This window comes from Lissotriton helveticus, chromosome 1_1, assembly GCF_964261635.1.
Source record: "Lissotriton helveticus chromosome 1_1, aLisHel1.1, whole genome shotgun sequence".
Taxonomy (NCBI): domain Eukaryota; kingdom Metazoa; phylum Chordata; class Amphibia; order Caudata; family Salamandridae; genus Lissotriton; species Lissotriton helveticus.
The window spans coordinates 275,248,716-275,273,046 of record NC_136057.1 but is presented as its reverse complement, the minus strand read 5'-3'; the positions used below and the strand labels follow the sequence as shown (position 1 = coordinate 275,273,046).

Genomic DNA, 24,331 nt, shown 5'->3' with positions numbered 1-24,331 from the left:
TGTTGTTGTCCATGATTTGCTGATTTGGTTTACTTGTCAGACCCTAGTACATTGTACTCAGTGTGCCCAGGGCTTGTAAACCAAATGCTGCTGGTGAGCTTGCAGCACTGGTTGTTCCACCTACAGAAGCAGCCTGTAACAGTGTGTCTCAGGTCTGCCATAGCAGAGCCTGTGTGCAGTCTGGTACTGCCGTGTTGACTAGGCAAGTGCACCAACTTGCCAGTCCCTAAACCTTTCTTTTCTTCATATCAGACACCCCTATGGTAGGCCCAAGTGCAGGGTGCATTGTAAGTATACGGTAGGACAAGCCCTGAGGTGTGTGGTATGTCCCAATAGTGAAATACTGCCTTTTTCGTTTTTCACTTTTGCAAGGCTACCTGTTCCCCACTGGTCAGAATGAGCAGTTGGATTATTACATTTTATAATCCTAACTGACTCAGGGAACCAGGTAGAAATTCGAGTTTAGTATGCGTGAACTCAGAATGATAAAATACATATTTTAGTGAAGTTGGTTTTAACATTCTGTGTTTGAAAATACCACTTTTAGAAAGTAGGTATTTTCTTGTCTAACCATCCAAGCCTGCCTCTGCTAGGTTGCATATTCCTTGTCTGGAGTTTGAGTGACAGGGGCTGGGGGATTCCAGGAGACATGGTGAGTCAGCACAGGGCTGAATAGAGAGATCTACATGCAGATGGGTGGGAGGAGTTGCAACTGGGACCTGAATAGGGCTGTGCCTTCCCTCCACAATTCTGGTTCCACCCTCTGTGGTGCGTCTGATGTCCCTGCCCTGCACTATGAAAGAAAAGAAGGAGTCATGTAAACAGAGTGCTCCAGGACTGATCAGGACTGGTTTGAACTAGGCATGGGCCTCTCTGCCTTCAGAGAACAAAGAGAAACTGTGTTCAAAAAGGGGACCCAGACCCCAGAACTTTAGATCACTTTTGGGAAACAAGAAGAAATCTTTGCTGAGGAGAGGAACCAGAGAGACTGAGGAGAGACTATCCCCAAGCTGAAGTGCTGCATGGATTGACCTGCAGTGGTTGCCTAACTGAAAGAGAGGAGAGAGAGACGTTGTGTATACTTTCTGTAACTTGTGAAGGATCTCCAAGGGCTTGAGAAAGAGCTTGCCTCCTGCTGAAGTCTCAGGAACAACAGACTTCAACACCAGCTCCCCAGAGCTCTTTGGAAGTGCCTGCAGTTGTGTTGGGCTTTCTGAAGGACTGCGTGTTGCAAGGAGCTGGAAGCACGACTCATGAATTTGAATTTGAATTTGAATCGGATTTGTGGAGCGCGCAGCTACCCGGAGGCGTCCCAGCTCTGTAGCTCAACCTGCAAGACCCTAGGGTTAGATTTATTGGGGGGAGATTATTTAGGGGAAAAGCCAGGTCTTCAATAGCCTGCGGAAAGGTAGCAGGTTGGTTTCTTTCCGGATGGTGAGGGGTAGGGCATTCCATAGTTTTGGGACGTTGTATGAGAAGAGGCGTGCCCCGGTGCGCGCTCTTCTAATTCTGGGGACACTGGCCAGGGAGAGAGAGTCTGATCTTAGCTGTCTTGTAGATTTGTGAGGTTTAAAGAAGGGTCTCAATATAGGGGGGCCTCTACCATGCAGAATTTTGTGTGAGATACACAAGGTTTTAAAGGTGATCCGCATGCAGCATCACTAAACAAGGGTGTCGACGCTGTAGCTGTCGCATCGCATTGCAGAAGCGCCTTGCATCACCGGAGAAGAATGTCTCCACCGCAACCGCTGCAGTCACATCACTGAACAAGGGTGTCGCTGTTGCAGTTGCTGCATCGCCTTGCTGGAGCGTTGCGCATCACTGGAGAAGCGTGTCGCATGTCCTGTTGCGGCCCAGAAGAATCACTGAGTCGCCTCACGGCTGTCGGGTGTGAACGCATTTTGTCACAAGGAAGAGACGCCATCTTTGTTTTCATCGCACCGGATCTTCATCGCATCACGACGTTGCGAGCCGCATCACCACGGAAGAGCAGTAAGAAACCGACGCATCACCGTTCCTGCAAGTAAGGGACTGACGCATCACCTTCCCTGCAACACTTTGTTTAGCGTTACGCATCCTAAGGTACATTGACTCAATGTGTCGCATTTTAACATCTAAAGAGAACTAAGCTAATTCTACCATTTTAAGTACAGAATTGTGGATTTTTGTTGTTTGTGGTCTTGTGATAAAGAATACTTATTAATGATATAAAACTTGTGTGGTGTCCATCTGTAGTGTTGTTACTGGGTTACTGTATGTGTTCACATATGCTTTACACACTGCCTCTGAGATAAGCCTTTCTGCTCATTCCTAGCTATCAAGGGGGTGAGCAGGGGTTATTTTAGGAGTGTACTCCCTTACCCTGACTAGACACAGGGGTCCTTATTTGTCACAGGTACCTACCTATGCCAGCTAGAGTCCCCCAAATCTAACAGATCTCAACCAATACCAGAAAGACTTTCACTTAGGCCCTCATTACCAGCCACCTCGAATACGGCAATGTCCCCTACACCAGCATCTCCACCCATCTCCTCAGAAGACTCCAAACCAAACAGAACACTGCAGGCAGACTAATCCCATACCTCTCCAAACGAACCCACATCGCACCCCCCCCCCCAACCTGAGAGACCTCCACTGGCTACCCATCCAGAAGAGATGCCAGTTAAAGATCCACACACATAACTACAAAACCCTTCAAGACCCATGACTGGCCTATATCAACCATTGACTGAACATTCACTAACTCTCTAGACACATTGACTCACCATCACTTGCCCTCGCACATAGACCCTGCATCTGTAGGAGTGGCTGCTCCTTCAGTTGCATCACTGCCAAGACCTGAAATGCCCATCCCCTCCAGCTCCATACAGCTCCCTTGCTGGCAGACTTCAGAAAGAGACTCAAGACCTGTCTCTTCAGCTGAGACCCAGTGCCCAGATACCCCTAGGGGTGACAGTGTTTTGCTTTAATGATGATTGACTGATTGCACAGATGCAACTTTGATGGCACTTCCATGCAGTGATGCAATCTCTGCTTTTTTCGTCCTTTTTTTCTTTAGAGATCTCAACAACCCTTTGTCTAACTTCAGGTTCTTGAACTTGCCTCTGATCTTCACCCCTCTCTTCTTCCTGCTGTTGAACTGACAATGGTGTTACTGGTCTGGATGATCTCTCGACTGGTGGTGCAGTCACCAATGCTCTTCATCCAGGAACATAGACCACTGGAGCTTCTTCTGGATTGCTCACTCTCTTGGTGTGCCAGGGATGAATCCAGTTTGGAACTTCAGCACACTTAACAGCAGTATTTGCAGTCAGGATCACCTAGAGAGGGCCTTAGCACCTAGGTTCAAGACAAGACTTCAGAAAGTGAGATTCAGGGCCTGATTCTGATGCAGTTAGGAAGGCCTCTAATGGCATTTGCTCCTTCCAAATCAGATCGGGAACGTGTCTTCCCGACCCAGGGCCCAATTATGATGCGGTTAGGAACATATGCTCCCATTGAAGTCAACGGGAGTCCAACCAAATCGACTGCATTGTACTCAGTCGGTCGGGCTCTCCCGTTCCGAGCAGGTCAGAAACCATTTCCAAACCGATTTGATCGGGAAGCTTTCCAACCCGCATCAGAATCAAGCCCTCAATCAGAACCCAATCATTAGGATTGAGGTTGTGGCCCTGTTCTTGATGTGGCTCTTGGGTTGCAGCTGAAATCTGATGGGAGATAGAGTGAACCATATCAGCCAATCCCTTGCAGTAGTTCAAGGTAATATCATCAGTGATATTTAAAGGTGAATTTTTAGGAACTGCAGGAAATCTCATTGCCCTGCATATCAGTATTTCAATGGGGAGACAAACCCGTTTTCCTGTCTGGTCTACTTTGAATGCTCATCAACAACAAATATAATGCATCTGGCTATTTCAGAGACGTTGAAGCACAGACTTTTGCCAATCTAGATTTGATGGTACCATTAACCTGCTCTATGATACCACAGACTTCTGGTCTCTAACTGCATTGTAATCTTTGTTCAATTTGTAGGATTGGGCAGCTCATTTTCAACGCTTCTTTATTGAAGTGCACTCTTCTATCTGACTCAAGAGAAATCAACATGCCGAACGTGGGTATTAATTCTCAAAATAACAGTTTTACTACAGTGAGATTGTCATGTCCTCTGGAGGGTAGGCTTCCACCCATCTTGAAAAGATGCACACGATCACCAGGATACATCTCAGTCCGATGTGCACAGGTATTTTGATAAGATCTACCTGCATCCTATTGAAAAGACCGCCTGATCTCCCTATTTGTGTCAGAGTGATGCATTTTGTCTTTCCTGCACTCAATTGTTGACATATTACACCAAAGGCAGATCTCCTCTGCTAATATCCAGAATCTGGGGTTATACCAACTTTTTCTGAAAAGCCCCACCAGTGAATCACTGCCTTAGTGTTTATATCCATGGTAATACTGTGTCATTGGAAACAACAAACTGTCGGGTAATACTGGTCTCCAATCAGCCAACATCCAAATTTAGTTTTCATTTTTCTCACAAACTACTTTTACCCAACTGTTTTGGTCTGCTTCTGACACATTTTCCTGCATCCTTTTCAAGTCTTCCCATGTGTCAGTGACTTTCATCAACATGGTAAAATAACTCTACTCTTCGGACTCAAAGGCGACATTTTCTTTGCATGTGCAGTCCTAGAAAGCACAGTATATAGAAACTGAATCTCCATATCTGTTGCCCATGGCAACATATCTATTACCACTCTCCTGGCAACTGTAAAGCCTCCAACAAATCACTAATGTAGGCAGCACCATTTATCATAGGAACACCAGAGGAGGTCAAAAAGGCCCGTTGGGACTATAGTTTCCTAAAATCATGGACAAAACCAAACCGGTACTGGCTGTCTGTAAAAATGGTCACTTTCATTTGTGCAGTTAAACACCATGCTCTGGTAAGGGTGAGCAATTCATCAACTTGTGCTGAGGTGGCTTTCTGAAGCTATGAAGCTTTGACAACATCTTTTACACACGGCATATGCTGCTCCTAGTGTGCCATGGTTACCTCTTAAACATGAGCCATCCACAACCAGTACATGGTCAGGCTCAATCAGGGGTTCATTCTTAATATCTGGTCAGGGATTAGTGCATAAATCTGTGACATCTGGGCAATGCTGTTCAATTTCATCACAATCAGTATTATTTACAAGCAACAGTGTTAAAGGGTTAAGGATCGTGCATCCCTATATATCTTTGCATATCTCAGTATTTTCAGATGAGAGAATGGTTTGTTCATAGCGAGTCAGTCTGTTGTGGGTAAATATTGGGCTTTCTTTCTTGTTACCAACAACTCGACAGAGTGTGGGACCATAACAGTTAAAGGGTATCCCATCACTATGTTCTCACTCTTTTCTAGACTAGTGCTTACCGCAGCAATCACTTGAAGGCAACCAAGAAGACCTGCAGCTGTAGGTTAAATGCAGTACAAATTTTCGGGCATCTCCATACAACTAGGTCAACAATGCGAGAGGGTACCCATCTCTCAGTGTGTGAATTCCTTTGAATAATCAGGCATTCCTGGTGCTGAGGCACGACAACATTTTTTTTCAACTCTAGAAACGCTTTTGCACATTTGTTGTCTCATGTAATCGGATTAGACACATCTCTGTGTGTCAACCACAGTAGAGGTTTCCTCATTAAAGGAACATTTCGTATCAGCTGTCTACAGTAGCAAACCATTACCAAAAGCATCTTGACTTCCTTCGGAGTTCGTAGTGGGTTCATCTGCGCGATCGCTTCCGCTACTTTTGAAGACACCTTTCGAGCTCCCTTCACAATGATGTGTCCTAGATACTGAACTTCCTTTTGACAGTACTGCAGTTTCCCTGGAGACACTGCAGGACACATGTATCAAAGTTCCATTTTGCATTCCCTAAATAGCGAATTTTAGGTAATTGCTATTTAGGGAATGCAAAATGGTACGTAAGAAAATAACTATTCCCTAATAGCAATTCCTACAGGGACGCAATAACAGTTTGTGAATTTATATTAGGAAATACTACTCCATTCGTTCACAGGGGCCTAAATGCGCACAGGTGCAAAGGGATTTGCATTACCTAATTTACGATTATCTAATTGGTAATCGCAAATTAGTAATACAAAATCAGGTGCACAGACAACATATTTATAATAACAACCTAAATTAATATCGAGTTTTAAATATCGTAGGGACAGAATAGCGACATCAAGAATATCAGTGACCAGAATATCGACCTGAAGGTAAGAAATATTGTTTTTGTTAATATCAAAGTTATTAATATAGATAGTAAAGATATCGATGTTAATAATATCAATGCTTGTGTTAGTGTTATGTATTTTAGTCTGTATTTTATATGTATGTGTTCCACATGTTTTGTTATGTTTTGTATTATTTTTTTTAATATATGTATTAATTGTGTAGAAGTTAGTAATTTTTGTTAAGTGAATTTTTTGTGTTTTGGTACCATAGCCAGCTTTGGGTTTGTAGGGGAATAAGGTGGAAAGAAATTTAATTATAGTAAATGAAATAATACTTTTTAGTAATTATTAATTATTTTAATTAAGTTTATCATTTTAGTTCTGTAGCGGGTTTTGGGTTTATAGGGGAAAAGGGTGTGAAGTAATTTAATTGTAATTAAGTAATTATTAATTCATATTTATTGTTGAGATGTATTTCATAGTTAATTAATTATTAATTGATAATTAATTGTTATTAATTGATCATTTGACAATTATATTAATTGTATACATTTTTATTGGAGTGGGCTGTGGGTTTGTAGGGGAATAGGGTGGGAAGTAAATTAATTATAATAAAGTAATTAATATTTTGTATTAATTATTTAGGTGATAAATATATTCATTGTGTTAATTCAGTTCAGGAGCAGGTTGTGTGTTTATAGGGGAACTAGCTTACCCGTCGCACGTTTCTGCGATCTCAGAAGAAAGGAAATTCAAGTAAACTTGTTATGATAACATTCAATTTACATTGTGTCATTTTTATTGAAACGTATTCATTTTAATATGGAGAACATTTCAAAGTGTCGTTTTAATTCTATTTATTTATTCGGGTGCTTGTGGATACACGATATTTTTTGTTTTTCCGTCTGGTGCGTACACAAATAAATCAGAAGGTTTTCCAACGCGTGAGCTGGCCACATACAGTTGTCCATGTGAGAAGCACGGATTCTCCAAATCTAGTCCACACACTTGCAGCGATTGTCCTTGTGCTTTGTTGATGGTCATTGCAAAAGCGAGTCGCACCGGAAACTGTAAACATTTGAATTCAAATGGCATATCTGTTGGGATCATTTGAATACGTGGCAACAGTACCTCTCCCCTCTTGAATTTCCCATTCAAAACTGTAGCTTCGATGAAATTGTTCATCATCTTTTTCACCAAAAGTCTTGTACCGTTGCAAAGTTGTAGTTGCCAATTCAGTAGTCGAAATATTATGAGGGCCCTGGGGGCCGATCTTTAAAAAAAATGTATGCCAGAAACCTTTGCGGAGTGTATGCAACAACTTCCCAAAGTTTCATTGAGATCGGATGAATGGTGTAGTAGTGCATGAAGGACAAACAGACAGACAGACATACATTCGTTTTTATATATACCATCAAACAAAGTTCGCCCCTGTGAGAGACACCAACAAGTGCGTGATTCCTCAATATTTATTGCTGGCAGCAACAACAGGCAAAGACAGCTGGTAGTAACAGCAAAATTCAATATCGCCAGACGCGTTTCGGGAACAGCGTTCCCTTCTTCAATGGCAAAGTCCTTTTCAGCCAGACCTTGTTACCTGCACGAATTATATCACAAAGTCATGCCCCAGTGGGCGGGGCCAATCCCTTGGCCTTCTGGTCTTTGTAGTGCAAGGTTTGTGTTACCCAAGTGGGTTGGGTCGGGTGAAATCCGTGATGGAGAGCAGGCCCGCACTGGAGCCATGGCGGTTTCGGTGCACAACGGGAGGTGCGCTCAAGCTGACAGCAGTAAGACACAGCAGTCAGAGCTGGCTGTATGTATCGACCCAAAAGGGAATTATTCCATCACGGATTTCACCCGACCCAACCCACTTGGGTAACACTAACCTTGCACTACAAAGACCAGAAGGCCAAGGGATTGGCCCCGCCCACTGGGGCATGACTTTGTGATATAATTCGTGCAGGTAACAGGGTCTGGCTGAAAAGGACTTTGCCATTGAAGAAGGGAACGCTGTTCCCGAAACGCATCTGGCGATATTGAATTTTGCTGTTACTACCAGCTGTCTTTGCCTGTTGTTGCTGCCAGCAATAAATATTGAGGAATCACGCACTTGTTGGTGTCTCTCACAGGGGCGAACTTTGTTTGATGGTAGTTTTTATATATATAGATAGGGTGGGAAGTAATGTATTATAATGAAGTAATAATGTATTAATATTTAGTGGTATTGATAATTAATGTATTGTTAACTAATTATTACTGGGTGATTAATTTATATTAAGTATTATTTATTGGTATTGATAATTATTTAATCGTTTATTAATTATTAATTGTTAATTAATGTTTATGAATTGGTTAATTGATAATTATATTAATTGTGTTAGATTTGAAGTAGAGTGGGTTTTGTGTTTATTGGGGAATAGGGTGGAAAGTAATTTATTGTATTAAAGTAATTATTACATTTCATTTATTGGTATTTATAATGAATGTATTGTTAATTTATTAATAAATCATTCTTTAATTTAAAAAAACGTATTAAATTGATAAGAATGTCATTTTTAACCCCTTTCGCTATCCCACACTTTCCCTACTGTTGCACTCACTGAGATGGGAATAGTAATTTCAATCCTTTCCCTATCCAACACTTTCCCTACTGTTGCAGTCTCTGGAGTGGGAATAGTAATTTTTACACTTATGCTATCCAACATGTTCCCTACTGTTGCACTCTCTGGAGTGGGAATAGCAATTTTTACCCCTACGCTATTCAACACTTTCCCTAATGTTGCACTCTTTGGAGTCGGAATAGTAATGTTTACCCCTACGCTATCCAACACTTTCCCTACTGTTGCAATGTTTGGAGTAGGAATAGTAATTTCTTTCCCTCCACTGTCCTGATTTTTCTGTATTGTTTTAGTTAATATTGTGTATAATTTATATTAAAAAAAAAAATATTGTAATTTTTTTAATGTGTTAAATATATTTGTAAAATTTGTAATAATATTATTTTTGTAAGTGTATATATGTATTTATAATTCATAAAAAGTTTTGGTATTGATAATTATTTAATCGTTAATTAATTATTAATTGTTCATTAATTTTTATTAATTGGTTAATTGATAATTATATTAATTGTGTTAGATTTGATGTGGAGTGGGTTTTGTGTTTATTGGGAAATAGGGTGGAAAGTAATTTATTGTATTAAAGTAATTATTAAATTTCATTTATTGGTATTTATAATGAATTTATTGTTAATTTATTAATAAATCATTCTTTAATAAATAATCATTCCCTACTGTTGCACTCGCTGGAGTGGGAATAGTAATGTTTACCCTTACGCTAGCCAACACTTTCCCTACTGTTGCACTCACTGGAGTGGGAATAGTAATTTCAATCCTTTCACTATCCAACACTTTCCCTACTGTTGCAGTCTCTGGAGTGGGAATAGTAATTTTTACACCTCTACTATCCAACATTTTCCCTACTGTTGGACTCTCTGGAGTGGGAATAGCAATTGTTACCCCTACGCTATTCAACACTTTCCCTACTGTTACACTCTCTAGAGTTGTAATTGTAATTTTTACACCTAAGCTATCCAACACTTTCCCTACTGTTGCACTCTTTGGGGTCGGAATAGTGATTTTTACCCCTACGCTATCCAACACTTTCCCTACTATTGCAATCTTTGGAGTGGGAATACTAATTTCTTTCCCTCCGCTGTCCAGATTTTTCTGTATTGTTTTAGTTAATATTGTGTATAATTTATAAAAAAATAAATAAAAATATTGTAATTTTTTAAATATATTAAATATATTCGTAAAATTTGTAATAATATTATTTTTTATGTGTATATATGTATTTATAATTCATAAAAAGTTGTTAACAATTGATAAGTTACTAAAATAATTATTCATTATATTTTCTATGTATATGTTTTATTTATCTTAACATTATATGTATCAGTTTTTTAAAAAACATTTTTAATTATTTTAACTGATCTTTTAATTATATGTATTATTTACTTTATTTTACATTATTTTTTAACATTTAAAAAAGGGATATTTTTTACAACAATATTTTTGACATTTATATTTTTCTCAATATTTTTTTACTTACCATGTTGTAGATAGGATGTTGATATTGTTGACTTCGATATTTTTGTCACAATATTTTTGTACCTCGATATTTTTGAGGTTGAAATTTTGTAAGTGATTCGCAAAATCAAGGGTGCCCAGGGGCCTAAGGACGCCCTGAAGCACCCCCAAAAAACATTGTTCACATGTAAGTCAATGTTAATAGCATTTCCTAAATGCCCAGTTTGCATTTAGGAAATGCTTTGTACATCTGCTTAGGGAATCGTAAATTGTGATTCCCTATTTGCAGTTGCAATTTTAGGTAATCGCTGAAAATTGTGATTACCTAAAATGCACTGCCAAATAATTTCATACATCTTGAAAGGCTATTTTGCATTTGCAAAAATTCTAATTTAGAAATTTGCAACGATTGCAAAAACAAAATAGGTTGATACATCTGGCCCCTAGTTTCCATTCTTAGCCAGGCGATTCAATAGTGTAATGGTGTCTTGTTTGCATGCTTCTTGTGTTCCTGATGCCACAAGGAAATCATCTATATACTTAACAAGTGCCAACTTATGTGGCATTTGGAAAGTCTGCAGGCTACTTTTCAGACTCTGATTAAAGGTGGACCGGCTCTCTGTCTACCCTTGTGGGACATGAAACCATGCTTAGACCTTCTGCTGGGACACAAAGGAGAACAATAACTGGCTTTCCTTGTGCAATGGAAATGAAAAAAAAGTCTGGCATACATCAATGACCTTAAACCATTCTTCTGTACATGGGATTTTGAACAATATGGAGGCTGGATTCGATACCACAGGACAAAATGGAACTACCGTTTTGTTTATTTTTCTTAGGTCATGCACTATTCTATATTTACCATTGGGCTTCTGTAAGCCCATAATTGGAGAGTTACATGGACATCCATTTATGTCTCTCAGAATTTGTTTCTGCAACATGTCATCCTCAACTGGTTTTAGTTCTGCTATTGTCTCTGGTATCAGGTGGTAAGGTGGTAAGGTGGTGTTCTCTGTAAAATCCCAAATCATCAGGTAAGTTTTCATTTTTAAATAGGGAGAACAATCCTCTCTCTGTTTGCTGTCTGATCATTTTAAAATCTACATCCTTTTCATGGGTCTGAAAGGCCACACCGTCCGGTGTGTAGTAAATGGTGCGATTTAACTTGCACAGGAGTCTCTCCTAGCAGTTTAAGAGGACTTGGATCACAAATGACAAATTGGTGTTGTTTAAATGAACCTATTTTTACTGGAGCGTTCTCTAAAACTGGGTTCATGATTTGTTTATTTGTGACTCTTACAACTTGGATAGTTGGGCCCGATTCACAGAATGAACTTAAGACTCAATACTAAACTTACTACTATTTTGGTATTCACAGTATGCACTTACTACTTTTGGCATTCACAGAATGAACTTACTACTTTTGGTATTCACAGAAGTTAGGATTTTGTCTTAAGTTTGTCTTAAGACAAACTTAAGACAGACTTAAGACAGACTTAAGACAACATCCTAACTTCTGTGAATACCAAAAGTAGTAAGTTCATTCTGTGAATGCCAAAAGTAGTAAGTGCATTCTGTGAATACCAAAATAGTAGTAAGTTTAGGATTGAGTCTTAAGTTCATTCTGTGAATCGGGCCCGTTGTTCCCAAGAGCGTGGGGTCTGGGACTTCCACTGGTTTAACAGTGCAGCTGGTAGCACCTGTATCAATTACAAAATGGTACAGAGTGGCCATAGACTTCAGCATCTACACATGAACCACTTTGGTCTACCTCTAAGACTGCAACTGGTAGGGAATCTTCCTCCCCTCTAAAGCACCATCATTGAGAGGCATTTGAACCGAAACCATCACTTTCAAATAAAGAGAATTGCTGCAATACATTCTGATTTGAATTCTGGAATTGGAGCATGGCATTTTGAAATGAATTGGCATTGATTTTTGGCATTTGTTTAAATTTAATCTAAAGGTCCCCATGTTTGGGCCATGCATTTGTGAGGTTGAAGCAGGCATCTTCGGAATCTGGATTTTCATACCTTTATGCATTTGTACATTTCCACCAACAGTATAAGAATTATATCAAAGTTCCCTCTTCAAATGTCCAATTTTATAACAGATGTGACAGGGGGTGATATTTTTCATAGTTGCCATATCTGTTCCATAACCTGTACCCACAAGAACAACTCTACCTCTACCCTGTGACACATTTAGTCCTCCTTGATTTCCCTGAAAACCAACCTGTGGAACTGCAGCACCTTGCATATTTCCTTGATGTCTTGCAACAGAAGAATTATGGAAACCTTTCTGAGCCAGCTTTGTCTGTGCTAACATAAGATTCTCTTTGATTCTCTTCTGTTTCATATCTATTTAATCACTGAAATATTTTACATATCACAGGATCTCATGGTTTCAGTCCTTAAACAAATTGGGATACTGCTGCTGAAACACTTGCAACAATCTCTCATAATACTCATGAACAGTCTCCTTTTGGCTCATGGTAGTTCTTTTAATCTTCGGCCAAAGCATATCTTTCGGGAGCACTCTAGCAATCACCACAGGAGATTGTGCATTTGTCCTTGTCTCCCTCGCTGATTCCTCTTTTGCCCATGGTGCCGCAGTTTTACACTCATCCCATAAATCAACAGGCATCACAATATCACAAAACATATTCAGATCTGTTCACAACACCTTTGAACTTTTTATGTATCAAGTGACTTGTGTATACCACTGCACTGGCTTGTCACTCAATTTTTGGAAAATGATTCGTAAATGCTGCCAAATGACCTCATCTCCTAAAAAACATGTACATACATTCCTCCTGCTATTTCTCTGAGTGGGTAAGCTGTCACGTCTCCCTCATCTCCCTCTTTTGCTTTCCTGCAATGGTTGCTTCTCTTTTTCTTTTCATGCTTCTTTGCCCATTTGATCTCAATTTTTCAGTTTTACTCAATTTGCAAATGCATTTAACTAATTCCATAATGTGCAAACGCTTTTCTTAAACCCTCATGTTTTCTATGGCTGGAATGTACATTTTTATTTCCGTGCTAATTCAGCTAATCCTAAAAGGAACAATTGGTGGACGGCATGCTGAAAAATGCAAATATTCACCCACAGTCACAAAGATCTGGGTTTATTCAATTGTTCTTTTGCTCACCGGCCACCCCAGTTTGGACCCAGCCATGTGCAAATCAGTCTTGACCTTGTTTCTGATGGGAATAGTGCAGCCTGAACTGCCAAGCCAGGTCCTCCCTAGACAAGACAAAAGCATGCTGGGACCGGTTTCGGAGCATCACCTTTTATCAGCCAGGCTAGTTTGAATCCAGTAGCGCAGTGAGCTCGGGCCCCGCTTCTGGGCATGCCCATCACTCTTAGGGTGACACATGCAAAAGGAACAATTGATGGACCCTATTGGTCAGGGATGTATCCATTCGAGTCACCCAAGAACACTGGATAAAAATGGTAAAGCTGCCCAGTGACTTACATCCCTGCCTTAAACAAGAAAAAGAAGGACTGCCCTATTGGATCCTAGGCCTGCACCCCAAAGGATTGCACTCTGGATGACTGCACCTTCTGCACACTGTGGAACTACAGCCCTAAGGACTGTGACTTGCTTCTAAAAGTGAAGTAGACTTCCCTGAAAGCAACACGTTAAAAAGAGCTCCACCTACATCATCTCCACCTAGAAGAACCCAGCTGTACAGCCCACAGTGGACATTTGAGGATTTGGCCAGGTGCATTGTGGGAAACAGACTAAACATCTCAAGGACCATCTCAAAGCTTCTAGACCCTTAGGGACCCATTAAGGTGGCGGGCGGAAAGCCCCCGCTGGGCCGACGGTAGCCACCGCTGTCCCGGCGTGGGCAACACCCCGACATCCGCGTAGAAAAGACCCCCTGCCATATTAGTATGGCTGGGGGGTCCGTGGCAGATGGAAAGACCGTCCGTCGCATATCCGCCCTGGTCGACTTGCGACTGGGCGGAAAAGGCTGCAATATCTTTGCGGTGTCTTCCAGACATTAAAAGGAATGCCTTTCCGTAGCATGCGGAGTCTGCTAAGTCTGCTTAGGGGGCCCGTTGCGGGCCCCCAAGGACTCCGGGGGGGATGGTACACTGTGCCTGCCATGTTGTGCATGGAAGTGTACAACATGCCTCCCTAATATTGTGGCGGGCAGTGCTGAGTGCACCGCCCGCCACAATGTTAGGGATGCAGGTAGCGCCCGCCACTGTGGCAGGTGCATCCTCATGGCAGGCACAGGACCACCGCCCTTATGGTGGGTGGTCCCTCTATACGACGGGATGCCCGCCATCCTTATGTGCCCCTTAGATTGGTGTTTTGGACACTTTGAACCCACAAAGAAGTTCCAGAAGTACAGATAACTTTTTAGAAATAGCTTCATAATGTGAAAGACTTGTCGTCGAGAGTCAATCCTCTGACGCCAAATAAGAGCAAGTCACTGAGGTCAAATCACGACCCGGCCTAGATTTCATGTTCGTCCAGCTGAAAGCTCAGGAGCTCTTGTTGTCAACGAGAGTTCCAGGATTTCACTGAGGCCTCGCGCTGAAGTAAGCCACCATTATCTACTCAGATCCCGGCCTGAATAAGTGCCTTTCTCGATGCCGAGAGAAAAGGCTCCAGAAAAACAACCAAGTGTAAAGGTAATAACTAGACCAAGTCCTCCCGCTCAGTGTATCCAACCCGCCCTCAATTGCGGTTGGCCTCAAACTTTGAACTTGTCCCAGGCAAGCGTGACCAGATGTCCCAAGTTGGTGCTTTTTGTTTTTAGGCAGTAGAAATCATATGGGGGCAGATTTACAATAACTGGCACATCCCTGCATATCAGCAGGGATTCACCAGTTATTGTGCGTCATGGCAGACACCTCTTGCGCCACCATGGATGCGCCACATTTATAATGCGGCGCACCATGGGGCAAGAATAGACAGATGTGTCACGCATCTACTGCCGGAAAGGTGACGCATTGCTGGAGTTGTGTCGCAAGTGCAAGGCAGCTCCATCAAGGATCAGGGTGCCCCATGCCTAACATGCTGTGTCAATCCTTACACCTGCTTCAAGCAGGTGCAGGGTTATGACACTGCATGGCACTAAAAGTGACTGAGTAAAATCTTGTAGATTTCACTCAGTCACTTTTAGGAGGCGTTCCTGCGCCGGAACTCCCCTCCCTGCGCCAGAACGCCCACATGTGGCACAGGGCTTTACAATGTGATGCATCTCCCAGATGCGTCATGTCGTAAATACCTTGCAGCATACCGCTGGCTTTGCGCCGCCCCTGCGGCACAAAAGTGATGCAATGGCGGCACAAATGTGGTATACAGGGCTTGTATATCTGCTCCATAATCTTTAAAAAATCTTATCTCCGGTACCATACATTGGATTTTGTTTTTTTCTATTTCTATTAATGGGTGTTTGATTTGTATTGTGTCCTACTTATTTAATATATTGGTGTTTTAAAGGCTTTGCACACCTGTTTTCTAAGTTAAGGCTGCTTGCTCATTGCCAGCTACCAACGGTTGAGCCAGTGGATAATTTATTGAGCCCTTGAATGGACCTTATATCGTTATTTTGGTCTTATTGCTAGGGATAGGTCTCTACCAACACCTAATAGTATATCACTTTCCTGCAAGTACTAGATTTGGTGTGCAAGCAATTGTTTGAATATGCTATGGAGCTTTAGTGTTCCAACTTGGAGACCATTGGGGTAGCTGCTGTCTGTATAAGCTTAGCACCCATTTAAACCTATAAAATGATGTCTGCTGTTACAAATTCATGTATTCTGCATACACCTGTGTTAGGTGTTCACCACTAATTCATCTTGGTGTCAAAAAATGTATATTGTGAAATATTTCAGTCTACCAGTGACACTCAATTCTGACCCGTCAAATGCTTGAACTCTGGATGTATTTCGGGAATTGGCTGCCACAGACTAAATGATATATAAATAGGTGGGTGAAACCTGACTACTATACCAGACACACTGTGAAGATATTTTCTTTAGCTCTTTTCTCTAACCTGTGCTGCTCTACCCAGCTCCTCTTCATTGCTTTATATTGTTTTATTGGCTTCTGTAGAAGACATTTTCTACAACAATGAAGTGGTTTAAGTATTTTACGTGTCTCACTATTTTAAGCCCTCCTCTTGCCCTGCCACTTTCCCAGTGACCACTACTTTCTCAATATCCCAACCTCACCTCCATCTCCATTGCTTGAGCCCCTCATAAAGCCTCTGCCTGAGCCTTCTTCTGGCTAAACATCTAGCTCTACCTATTTCACCTGTGCCACCCATTTGCCCTCCCCATCCCTATTCTTGGACTGTGCTCTCTCCAAAAAGCCTCTAAATTCCCCATCATTTTCTACTGCCCTTTTGATCTTCTTTCCTGACTTCCTGGACAATTGCTCTATCCTTCTCTACATGTATATATGTTTGCATGTATGTAGGTATATGTAACAGCAACAGACACATGGACCACCTCCTGGTGGCCATTAGACCTGGGACCCACACCCACTCTCTCCAACCACACCAGAAACCTTGGAATCATCATTGGCAACAAGCTTACCATGAAATCACAGATCAACGCTGTCTCCTCTGCCTGCTTCCTCACTTTGTGCATGCTACGTGACATCTTCAAGTGGCTACCCTTACATACAGGGCACACCGTGACACAGCCCTAATCTACAGCCGACAGTGACAATGCCCTTTACGTAGGAATCACCGCACACCTCCTACAGAGACTTTAGACATACAGAACGCCCGAGCCAGATTCATCCTTGGCCTTACCCGAGGAACCCACATTACACCCCACCTAGGAAAACTCCACTGGCTCCCTGTACAGTAGAGATGCCAATTCAAGCTGCTGACACACGCACACAAGGCTCTACACAACCAAGGACCTGCCTACATTAACAACCACCTGAAATTCCACCAGCAATTGCAAAGACTACACTCCGCCTCCCTGTTACTTGCCCATACTCCTCGTATCTACTGAAGCAGAAGTGGAGGACTCTCCTTCTCCCACACAGCAGCAAAGATCTGGAACAGCCTCCCATGCACCTCCAGGCCATCACCACACTTCCGGAATTCCCAATGGCCCTCCAAACCTGGATGTTCGAATAAGCCTCTGGAACCGGCAAGCACCTGGATACGCTGTTGGGTGATTAGCTGTGCTTTATAAATCGTGATTGATTGATTGATTGATTGATTGCATGTGCATTTGAAAATGCGAACTTGGCTAAAAGGGAACCGAATGGTGCTTTATTGAGTCGAAGCTAATGACACAGTCCACAAATTATTGAAAGGGCTGGTGGGTTCTTAGAGCAGAAGTAGATTGTTAATGCATTGTGATGTAGTGTTCTTTATAAAGGAGTGTCTTCATCTCTTTTTGAAGTTGGTGAAGAGTTTGACAGTCCTGATGTATACATTATTTTCTTTGCAGATTCTGGGTGAAGAAATGAAGAATGTCTGATTTTCTTGTGCAACCTTTTTCGGCTCCTGTCGGATGGTGTCTTGGCAGAGGGCATGCCATGAACCACCAGAGATAGTGAGTTTGTCAGTAAGATAAGTGGGGTGCTGGTCATGATGGATTTGTAGATGCTAATGTCGTGGGCCATCAAGGTTAACAAGTGGAATTCCATTAGAGTGGGAGACACTTGATGAGACATGCTGCTGAGTCCAGGATTCCCCACAAAGGCCCAATGAGGATTCTGGGAGATTGAGGAGTACAATGTTAAGCCCACCAAGATGCTGGAAAAGGAAGGAAGTTATGAAAGAACTTTCTGAGAGGAACAGTTTTCCTTTTTGAATAGTAAGGTGACTCCTGGCTGTCTAGCATTTTTTCCTGATTTTTCCTTGAGGGTGAAGTAATTGTTCACGTTTCCGATCTAGGTTTGAATTAGTTGTTGCGTTTTGTTCTTGACAAATAATAGAAATTCTATTTTGGTGATGGTAAACTTCAAATTAAAACTGGCATTTTAGCTCTGGATGAAATACAAGCAGTTCCTGAGGTGCTGAATGTCTGGAGGGAGGGGACTTTTCAGTGGAGTTGTGTGGCATTGGCATGTTTCTAAATGTTACTCCTTTTATCAGTGAATAGAGTTCAAGGGGCCGCATGTTAAGGTTGAAGAATATGAGGGGTGAGATGAATACTGGGGAGACTAAGCAGGTGACAGGGAGGCTCCTGGACCCATATGTATACATGTGAATATGCTGGTGTTAGTTTCATAGTTGGAAGTGAACCACTGACGTACGTTGACGGTGAATCACTTTTGAGACTTCAGGGTAAGGAAGTTGGTGGGCTGGAGGAAGGTGTGAAAAGTGGCTGAGACACAGCAATTTCAGTCGGCAGAGCCTATATTTCTCTGACAGCAATGAAAGGTTTCTGATATGTAACATAACTGGCTTCGTGCTGCCGCTATATCTGGAGCACAGTTGGTAGCTGTGTAGAGGGTTGGGTGGAGTTAATATAATCATGGATTTGAACATAGACTGCTTTTGCAATGGTCATGATGACGGAGGGTAGGTTAGTATTAGGCCATAAGCTGGCGAGGTCTTCAGGGTATAGTTTGGATTTCCTTAGAAGAAGGAGGGTCTGGTATGCCCGGAGAGCCAGGAAGATGCCTTGTGTGGAGAAGGCATTGACAGTTGTGATTAGGGGCGAAAGAGCTTCTCCAGAGAGGACTTTGATGAAGGATGAGGATAAGACATCATCTACATACCATTTCTCAGACATCTCCCAGACTTCTGCTCACCATTCGTCTTTTCCAAACATCTGAATTAACCCTCTTCAGCACCTTTTTACTCATTCTTTTACTATCCAATCCCTGTTCTGTCTCAATTTTTCTTCTGTCCTACTCCACCAAACCTGTTAGATTAGCTGTGCCCTACTTCACCCTTCATCTCACAGGTTACCCTCCTCCCATCACAGCATTCATGACTCTCCTTCCCCCTATCCCCAACATCTCCCAGCCTGCTTAGCTAATGCATCTTTGTGTTGATTGAACTGTCGTAGCACCAAGGATCCTCCACACTTCTATCCTGACCCAACCTACAGGAAACTGTCAGGAATTTGGAACTGTGGAGGAAGAGACATATGACCGGCTCTGTGACAGTGGAAGATGGAGGTTTTATGTCTCAGTGGCAGTTGAGGATACAGGACTGTTGTAGCTGCATTGTACTGTAAATGAGCCAAACAACTTTTGCTATGGCCTGCGTCAAGGTTAAACACATTCTGCTGCATTCTACACATAGATGAAAACCTTTTTCTGTGTTCTGACCCAACAAAAGCACCTTCTTGTATCTATTTACTATGGCCTTTTGCTTACCTTTATGGCACACTGGTGCTGTCTGCTCCATGTCAGCTCTCTATATGCAATGGAGGCTGTCTGAGTTGTCAGGAGACAGAAAGTTGCTATTGTTCTCTGACTAATCACTCTAATTGCAATCTCAGCACAAACACCATGGCTGAGATGGAGGTACAGAGGGGGAGGAAATGTGGAATTGTGTCAGAGTAGTAAATATCTCTGGTGAACCAATTTTAGGAAATGTTCATGGCTTGCCTGGGTTCTAATACATACCCCCAGTCTGAAGTGATCACTTCTAATTCCCTTATTCTGAAGTTTGAGTTGATCCCAATTAGGGTAGAAACTTTCAAGGATGGGATCGGATGTATGCAAATTAGTGTTAATCATGCTTCAGTAGAAACAGTCCCATTCAAACTGCTATCCCATGTCCATTCTGAACAACAGCACAAACAACCTTACACCAATTCTGACCTAGCTGCACCTCGTCAGCGAGTTATAGTTTGAGTCCAGTGGCACAAGGGGCATAGGACCCGCCACTGCCATGCTGGCAGTGGTGATCCACTCTACATCCTAATGGACCCCTTAGTGTGAAGTCACTTCCTTCCAGAAGTAGCTGCTTTTTATGTGCACAGAATATAAATTCCATTTTATTTATTCATTTTTTTTATATTTGAAGAATTGGCAAACACAGATTATGTGAACAAATTGTGTTTTGGTCACTGTGTTTGGGATGTTATGTAGTGAAAGGCACTGGCTGGGCCAAATGTTTTGCTCTCCTATAGAGGGAAACCTCCAAATACCCCTAGATCGTATTGAGTTTCCTTGATGTTTTGCAATATTCCATTAATGTTCTATTATTACTGCCTGGATATGCATTGATTGTTAATCACTTTATTTGTGTAGGTGTGAAGTAAAATGCACAACTTGTCTCAAATTTTTCTTTCATTTAACATTTTCTTAGACAGAGGCACCCCAGATTTCCTCAACTTCCAATTCACTTTAACTCATATCCCTCACTAGCTCCATACAATTGTGTCAGGTATTTGCCCCCCCCATCTGTTTCAAAGCCCCAAGCAACTGAACCAAGCCTTCTTCTCAAAACACACTCTCATATACACAATCACTTACACATACTTGAAGGCAAAAATAATGCTGCTCACAGGTAGTGGAAAGGAAATGGAGCACTGCAAAGCTGACAAGTTCTGCTGATTGTTCTCCAGAAGTGAGGGATGTATAACATGTTCTCCCTGACCCTCTTTTCTTTGCAGAATCATGTCCTTAAAGGAGCGACTAGAGAAGCTACAGTGTCACTTTACCTTGAGTCTTGACGAGGAGCAAGACAAAATTGAGATAGGACACGTGAAGCAAGTTCTCAACATCAGAATTCAACACACACCTTACAACAACCGATCCACCTATTACGCACTCCAGGCCTATATACATCAGTGGGAAGGAAGATACCAGGAGGCCCTTGAAAGTCTTAAGACAGCTGAAGAGCTTTTGGGAGAAGTTCAACAAATCAACTCGATCGGATATAAGTTGGTCATCTATGGTAACTATGCCTGGATCTACTATCATTTGTGCAACTATGAAATGGTAGAGCAATACCTCGACAAATCTGACACAATCAGTCAGTTCCTTTCTCAGCCCTCTCAATCTACAGCAACTATTGCTGAGACAAGAGGAATCATTGGTTGGTCCCTAATGGCAATTGGTTTTCGATACGGAGAGCGGGCCGCAATCTGTTTCCAGGCAGCATTGTCAGAAAACCCCAAAAATGTGGAATTCTGTGCTGGGCTGGCAATAGCACTTTATGCAGTGGCCACACGCTACAGTGCAGGCATAGAACTGAAAAAAGAAGCTATTTCCAAACTTAAGGAAGTCATCCACCAAAAGCCAATCAATTATGAGTGCAGGGCCTACCTGGCTATACTGCTTAAGCATTCAAAAGTCGATCAAGCACAAGAACTTGCAGAAGATGTGGTGCAGAACAGTTGCAATCCTGATGTCTTGAGGAATGTGGCACACTTCTTTCTACCATCAAACTTTAAAAGATACCGTGACATTCTAGAGCAAGCCATTTCCATCAATGGAGATTATAACATTCTCCATAGAGACCTGGGCTATTTCTACCAGAAACTACTAATGAAGAATATACATGAACACATTTTGCCAACAGAAAGTGCTATTGAAGCAGGGATCCGGGCTTTCAAACGTGCCATTCAATTGGATCCACTTTGTGTCTATGCAAAAATTGACTTAGCAGAAATGTATGGAGAGAATAACCAACAGGCCTACCAGCAAGAGATATATGATAATCTAGCGAGGGAGATTCCTAATGCCAGTAAGAAATGTCAACAAGCTTTTTATGTCAGCTTGGGGAAATTTCTACTCTACAAGAAACAATTGCTAAATGATGCAGTTACAATATTTGTAAAGGGCTTCGAAATGTCTAGAGAAACAAAGAGCGCAAATCAATGTAAATATGAGCTGTCAAAGATAGTTCGTCGGTTTGAGCATGATGGCAAAACAGAAGAGGCCAGGGAGCTCTCACAACTTCTCCATGGATCTGGAACGGAATAGATATTTTGTAGGAACAACAAAGTACAGAAGGTGCAGTCATTAGAGTTAGTTATGGCCACATTAGATCAGAGTGCATACTTCCTAGGATAAGAAAACCAAAACCATGGATAAATAGAGCAGAACAAATGTTTTCTGAAATACTAGACCAATGAGAATAGGCCTGATTGAGAAGATGATCTAGTGTGATCTAGTAGCACAGTGCCCAATACACAATGTCTTTGTGCACCTAGGTTGTACTTTGGTGTGCTAACAGGTTAATTTATGAGTGCAAATCCTCATTACAGGTCCACAGTATGTGATTTCACACAAATAAATAGATGTGTTAATACAGAAAATTGCCAGAAAGCCAGTGTGCTAGAATTTCTTTGTGAACAAATCCATTTACTGGGGCTTGTTGGTGGGCAAGTCTTTAAGAACACACCTGGTGAACATCCACTAAGGTATGGGTTTCTACTATTCACAACCCTTTTACAAGTGCTCTACTGGTAGCTTCCCATTCTGAATATTGAGGACAGAAATGAATAGGTTTTCTGGGTGGAAAGGGGAGTGAACATGCCAAAATTGTCAGGGGTGTACAAGAAATCCTATCTCATCTCAACAGGAAAATTACTTTCCCGGTGGGAGAAACAAATATATAAATAAAGCTGACATATTCAGAATAATGTGTTTTTATGTGAAAAGGTTTGCCCTTGTGAAAACTTGCCCAAATCTGTATGTCTTTTGCTTTCTCGCCCTAAGTGTGCCAGCCATGCCCAGACGTGAGACCCAGGCTCAATGTGCCACTGTATTCAAGCTATCCTGGCTGATGAGGGGTAACACCCTGAAACCGGTACTAGGATGCTTGTTTCCGATCCATGGTGGGCCTGTCTTGGCAGTTTGGGCTAGCCTGTTCCCATGAGGGACAGGGTCAAAACTGATTTGCATATGGCCAGGTCTAAACTGGGGAGGTATGGGGAGCAAAAGAATGATGGATTTAACCCTTGACTAGGGTTGAATCTTTTGATTTGTTCTGCATTCCGTCAATCAATTGTGTGTCTTTTTCAAATCTGTGACAGTCACAGATTACCATAAGTATCTTGGAATTCTTTGAAAATTGTCAATAAAGTCAGAAATTCCATCACTATATCAACTTAATCCAATCTGAGTACATTTCCAGGTTATTTTATGAATGGGACTCCCAGCTACAACATAAAACATACAGAAAATATAAAATATTTAAAATATTAATGGGTTGAATGAGGAAGATAACAATACATTACATTGAAAAATATGCAGCATAAATTACATTATTATACACATTAATTCACTCTGAATTTCTGAGGACAAAAATGTTCTACAATGGAAGTTTTGAAACTCAACATCTATGAGAGGATGTATCTGATTGTTGTGTGATTTGTAATTCTCTATATACACAATGTTTAGTACAGTGCTCTGATGGGTTTAGCATGAAGGATGTCAAATAGCATTAACTAAATTATATACAAAGTTTAAGTTAATGTGTCTGCTATTTAGACATACAATTAAACAAATGCAACATAAATCAGTTAATCCATAACTGAAGCATGTTAGATTAATAAACTAAAAACCTCTTAACTTTTAAAGATATTTATGACTCAGATTAGCTTTATTCGATTTTTGGTTTAAAATCATAAAAGCAACAGCAATACAAAAATAAATACGTTAACATTACATTACAAAAATTAATTTCAACTGCTAAAATAGAATTAAATGGATATAACAAAACAGCTAATCAATGTAGGACATTTCATAACAGCTCTAGATAAAATGCGGGTCATACATACAGTGCCACAAAATAGAGGAAAAAAAAGGAAAAATGTGTTATGAGAAAATACGATTTGTACACCATTGATCAGATCTGTTAAAAGCTAGATAGTTAGTGGCGCTGGATGTATAGGGTCCCCTTCCCCAGGGGTTGTGTCTCTTTGTCATTAATCTGGGCAACGGGTTGGGTGAGATACTTGGGTAAAAATCATGCAAGTCACAAATGCAGATAGGCCAGTCTCCTTCGTTAGGCAGGTAGGATCGTAAGTATGGGGTGGTGTTCTTATTCTTAAATTTAATTAGAACAAGGTCTCCAGAGGTGTTTTTGGGCAACGTACCT

At 41.4% G+C, this 24,331-nt stretch overlaps 1 protein-coding gene across 6 annotated transcripts in view; it reads left to right on the top strand.

Annotated features, from left to right (window-relative positions):
• The window catches only part of LOC144792267 (interferon-induced protein with tetratricopeptide repeats 5-like), a 53,989-nt gene extending 29,945 nt beyond the window's left edge, over positions 1-24,044 (top strand). For 3 of the 6 annotated variants that reach the window (XM_078667229.1, XM_078667301.1, XM_078667530.1), the window contains one exon: positions 20,895-24,044. In XM_078667229.1, coding sequence (XP_078523355.1) covers positions 20,899-22,209 — 1,311 coding nt within the window. In that variant the 5' untranslated portion in view covers positions 20,895-20,898 and the 3' untranslated portion in view covers positions 22,210-24,044. Of the gene's footprint in view, positions 1-17,762; positions 17,868-20,846 lie in introns of all 6 variants that reach the window. The other 3 variants (XM_078667376.1, XM_078667450.1, XM_078667604.1) reach the window with 2 other exon arrangements.
• Positions 24,045-24,331: the final 287 nt, after the last annotated feature.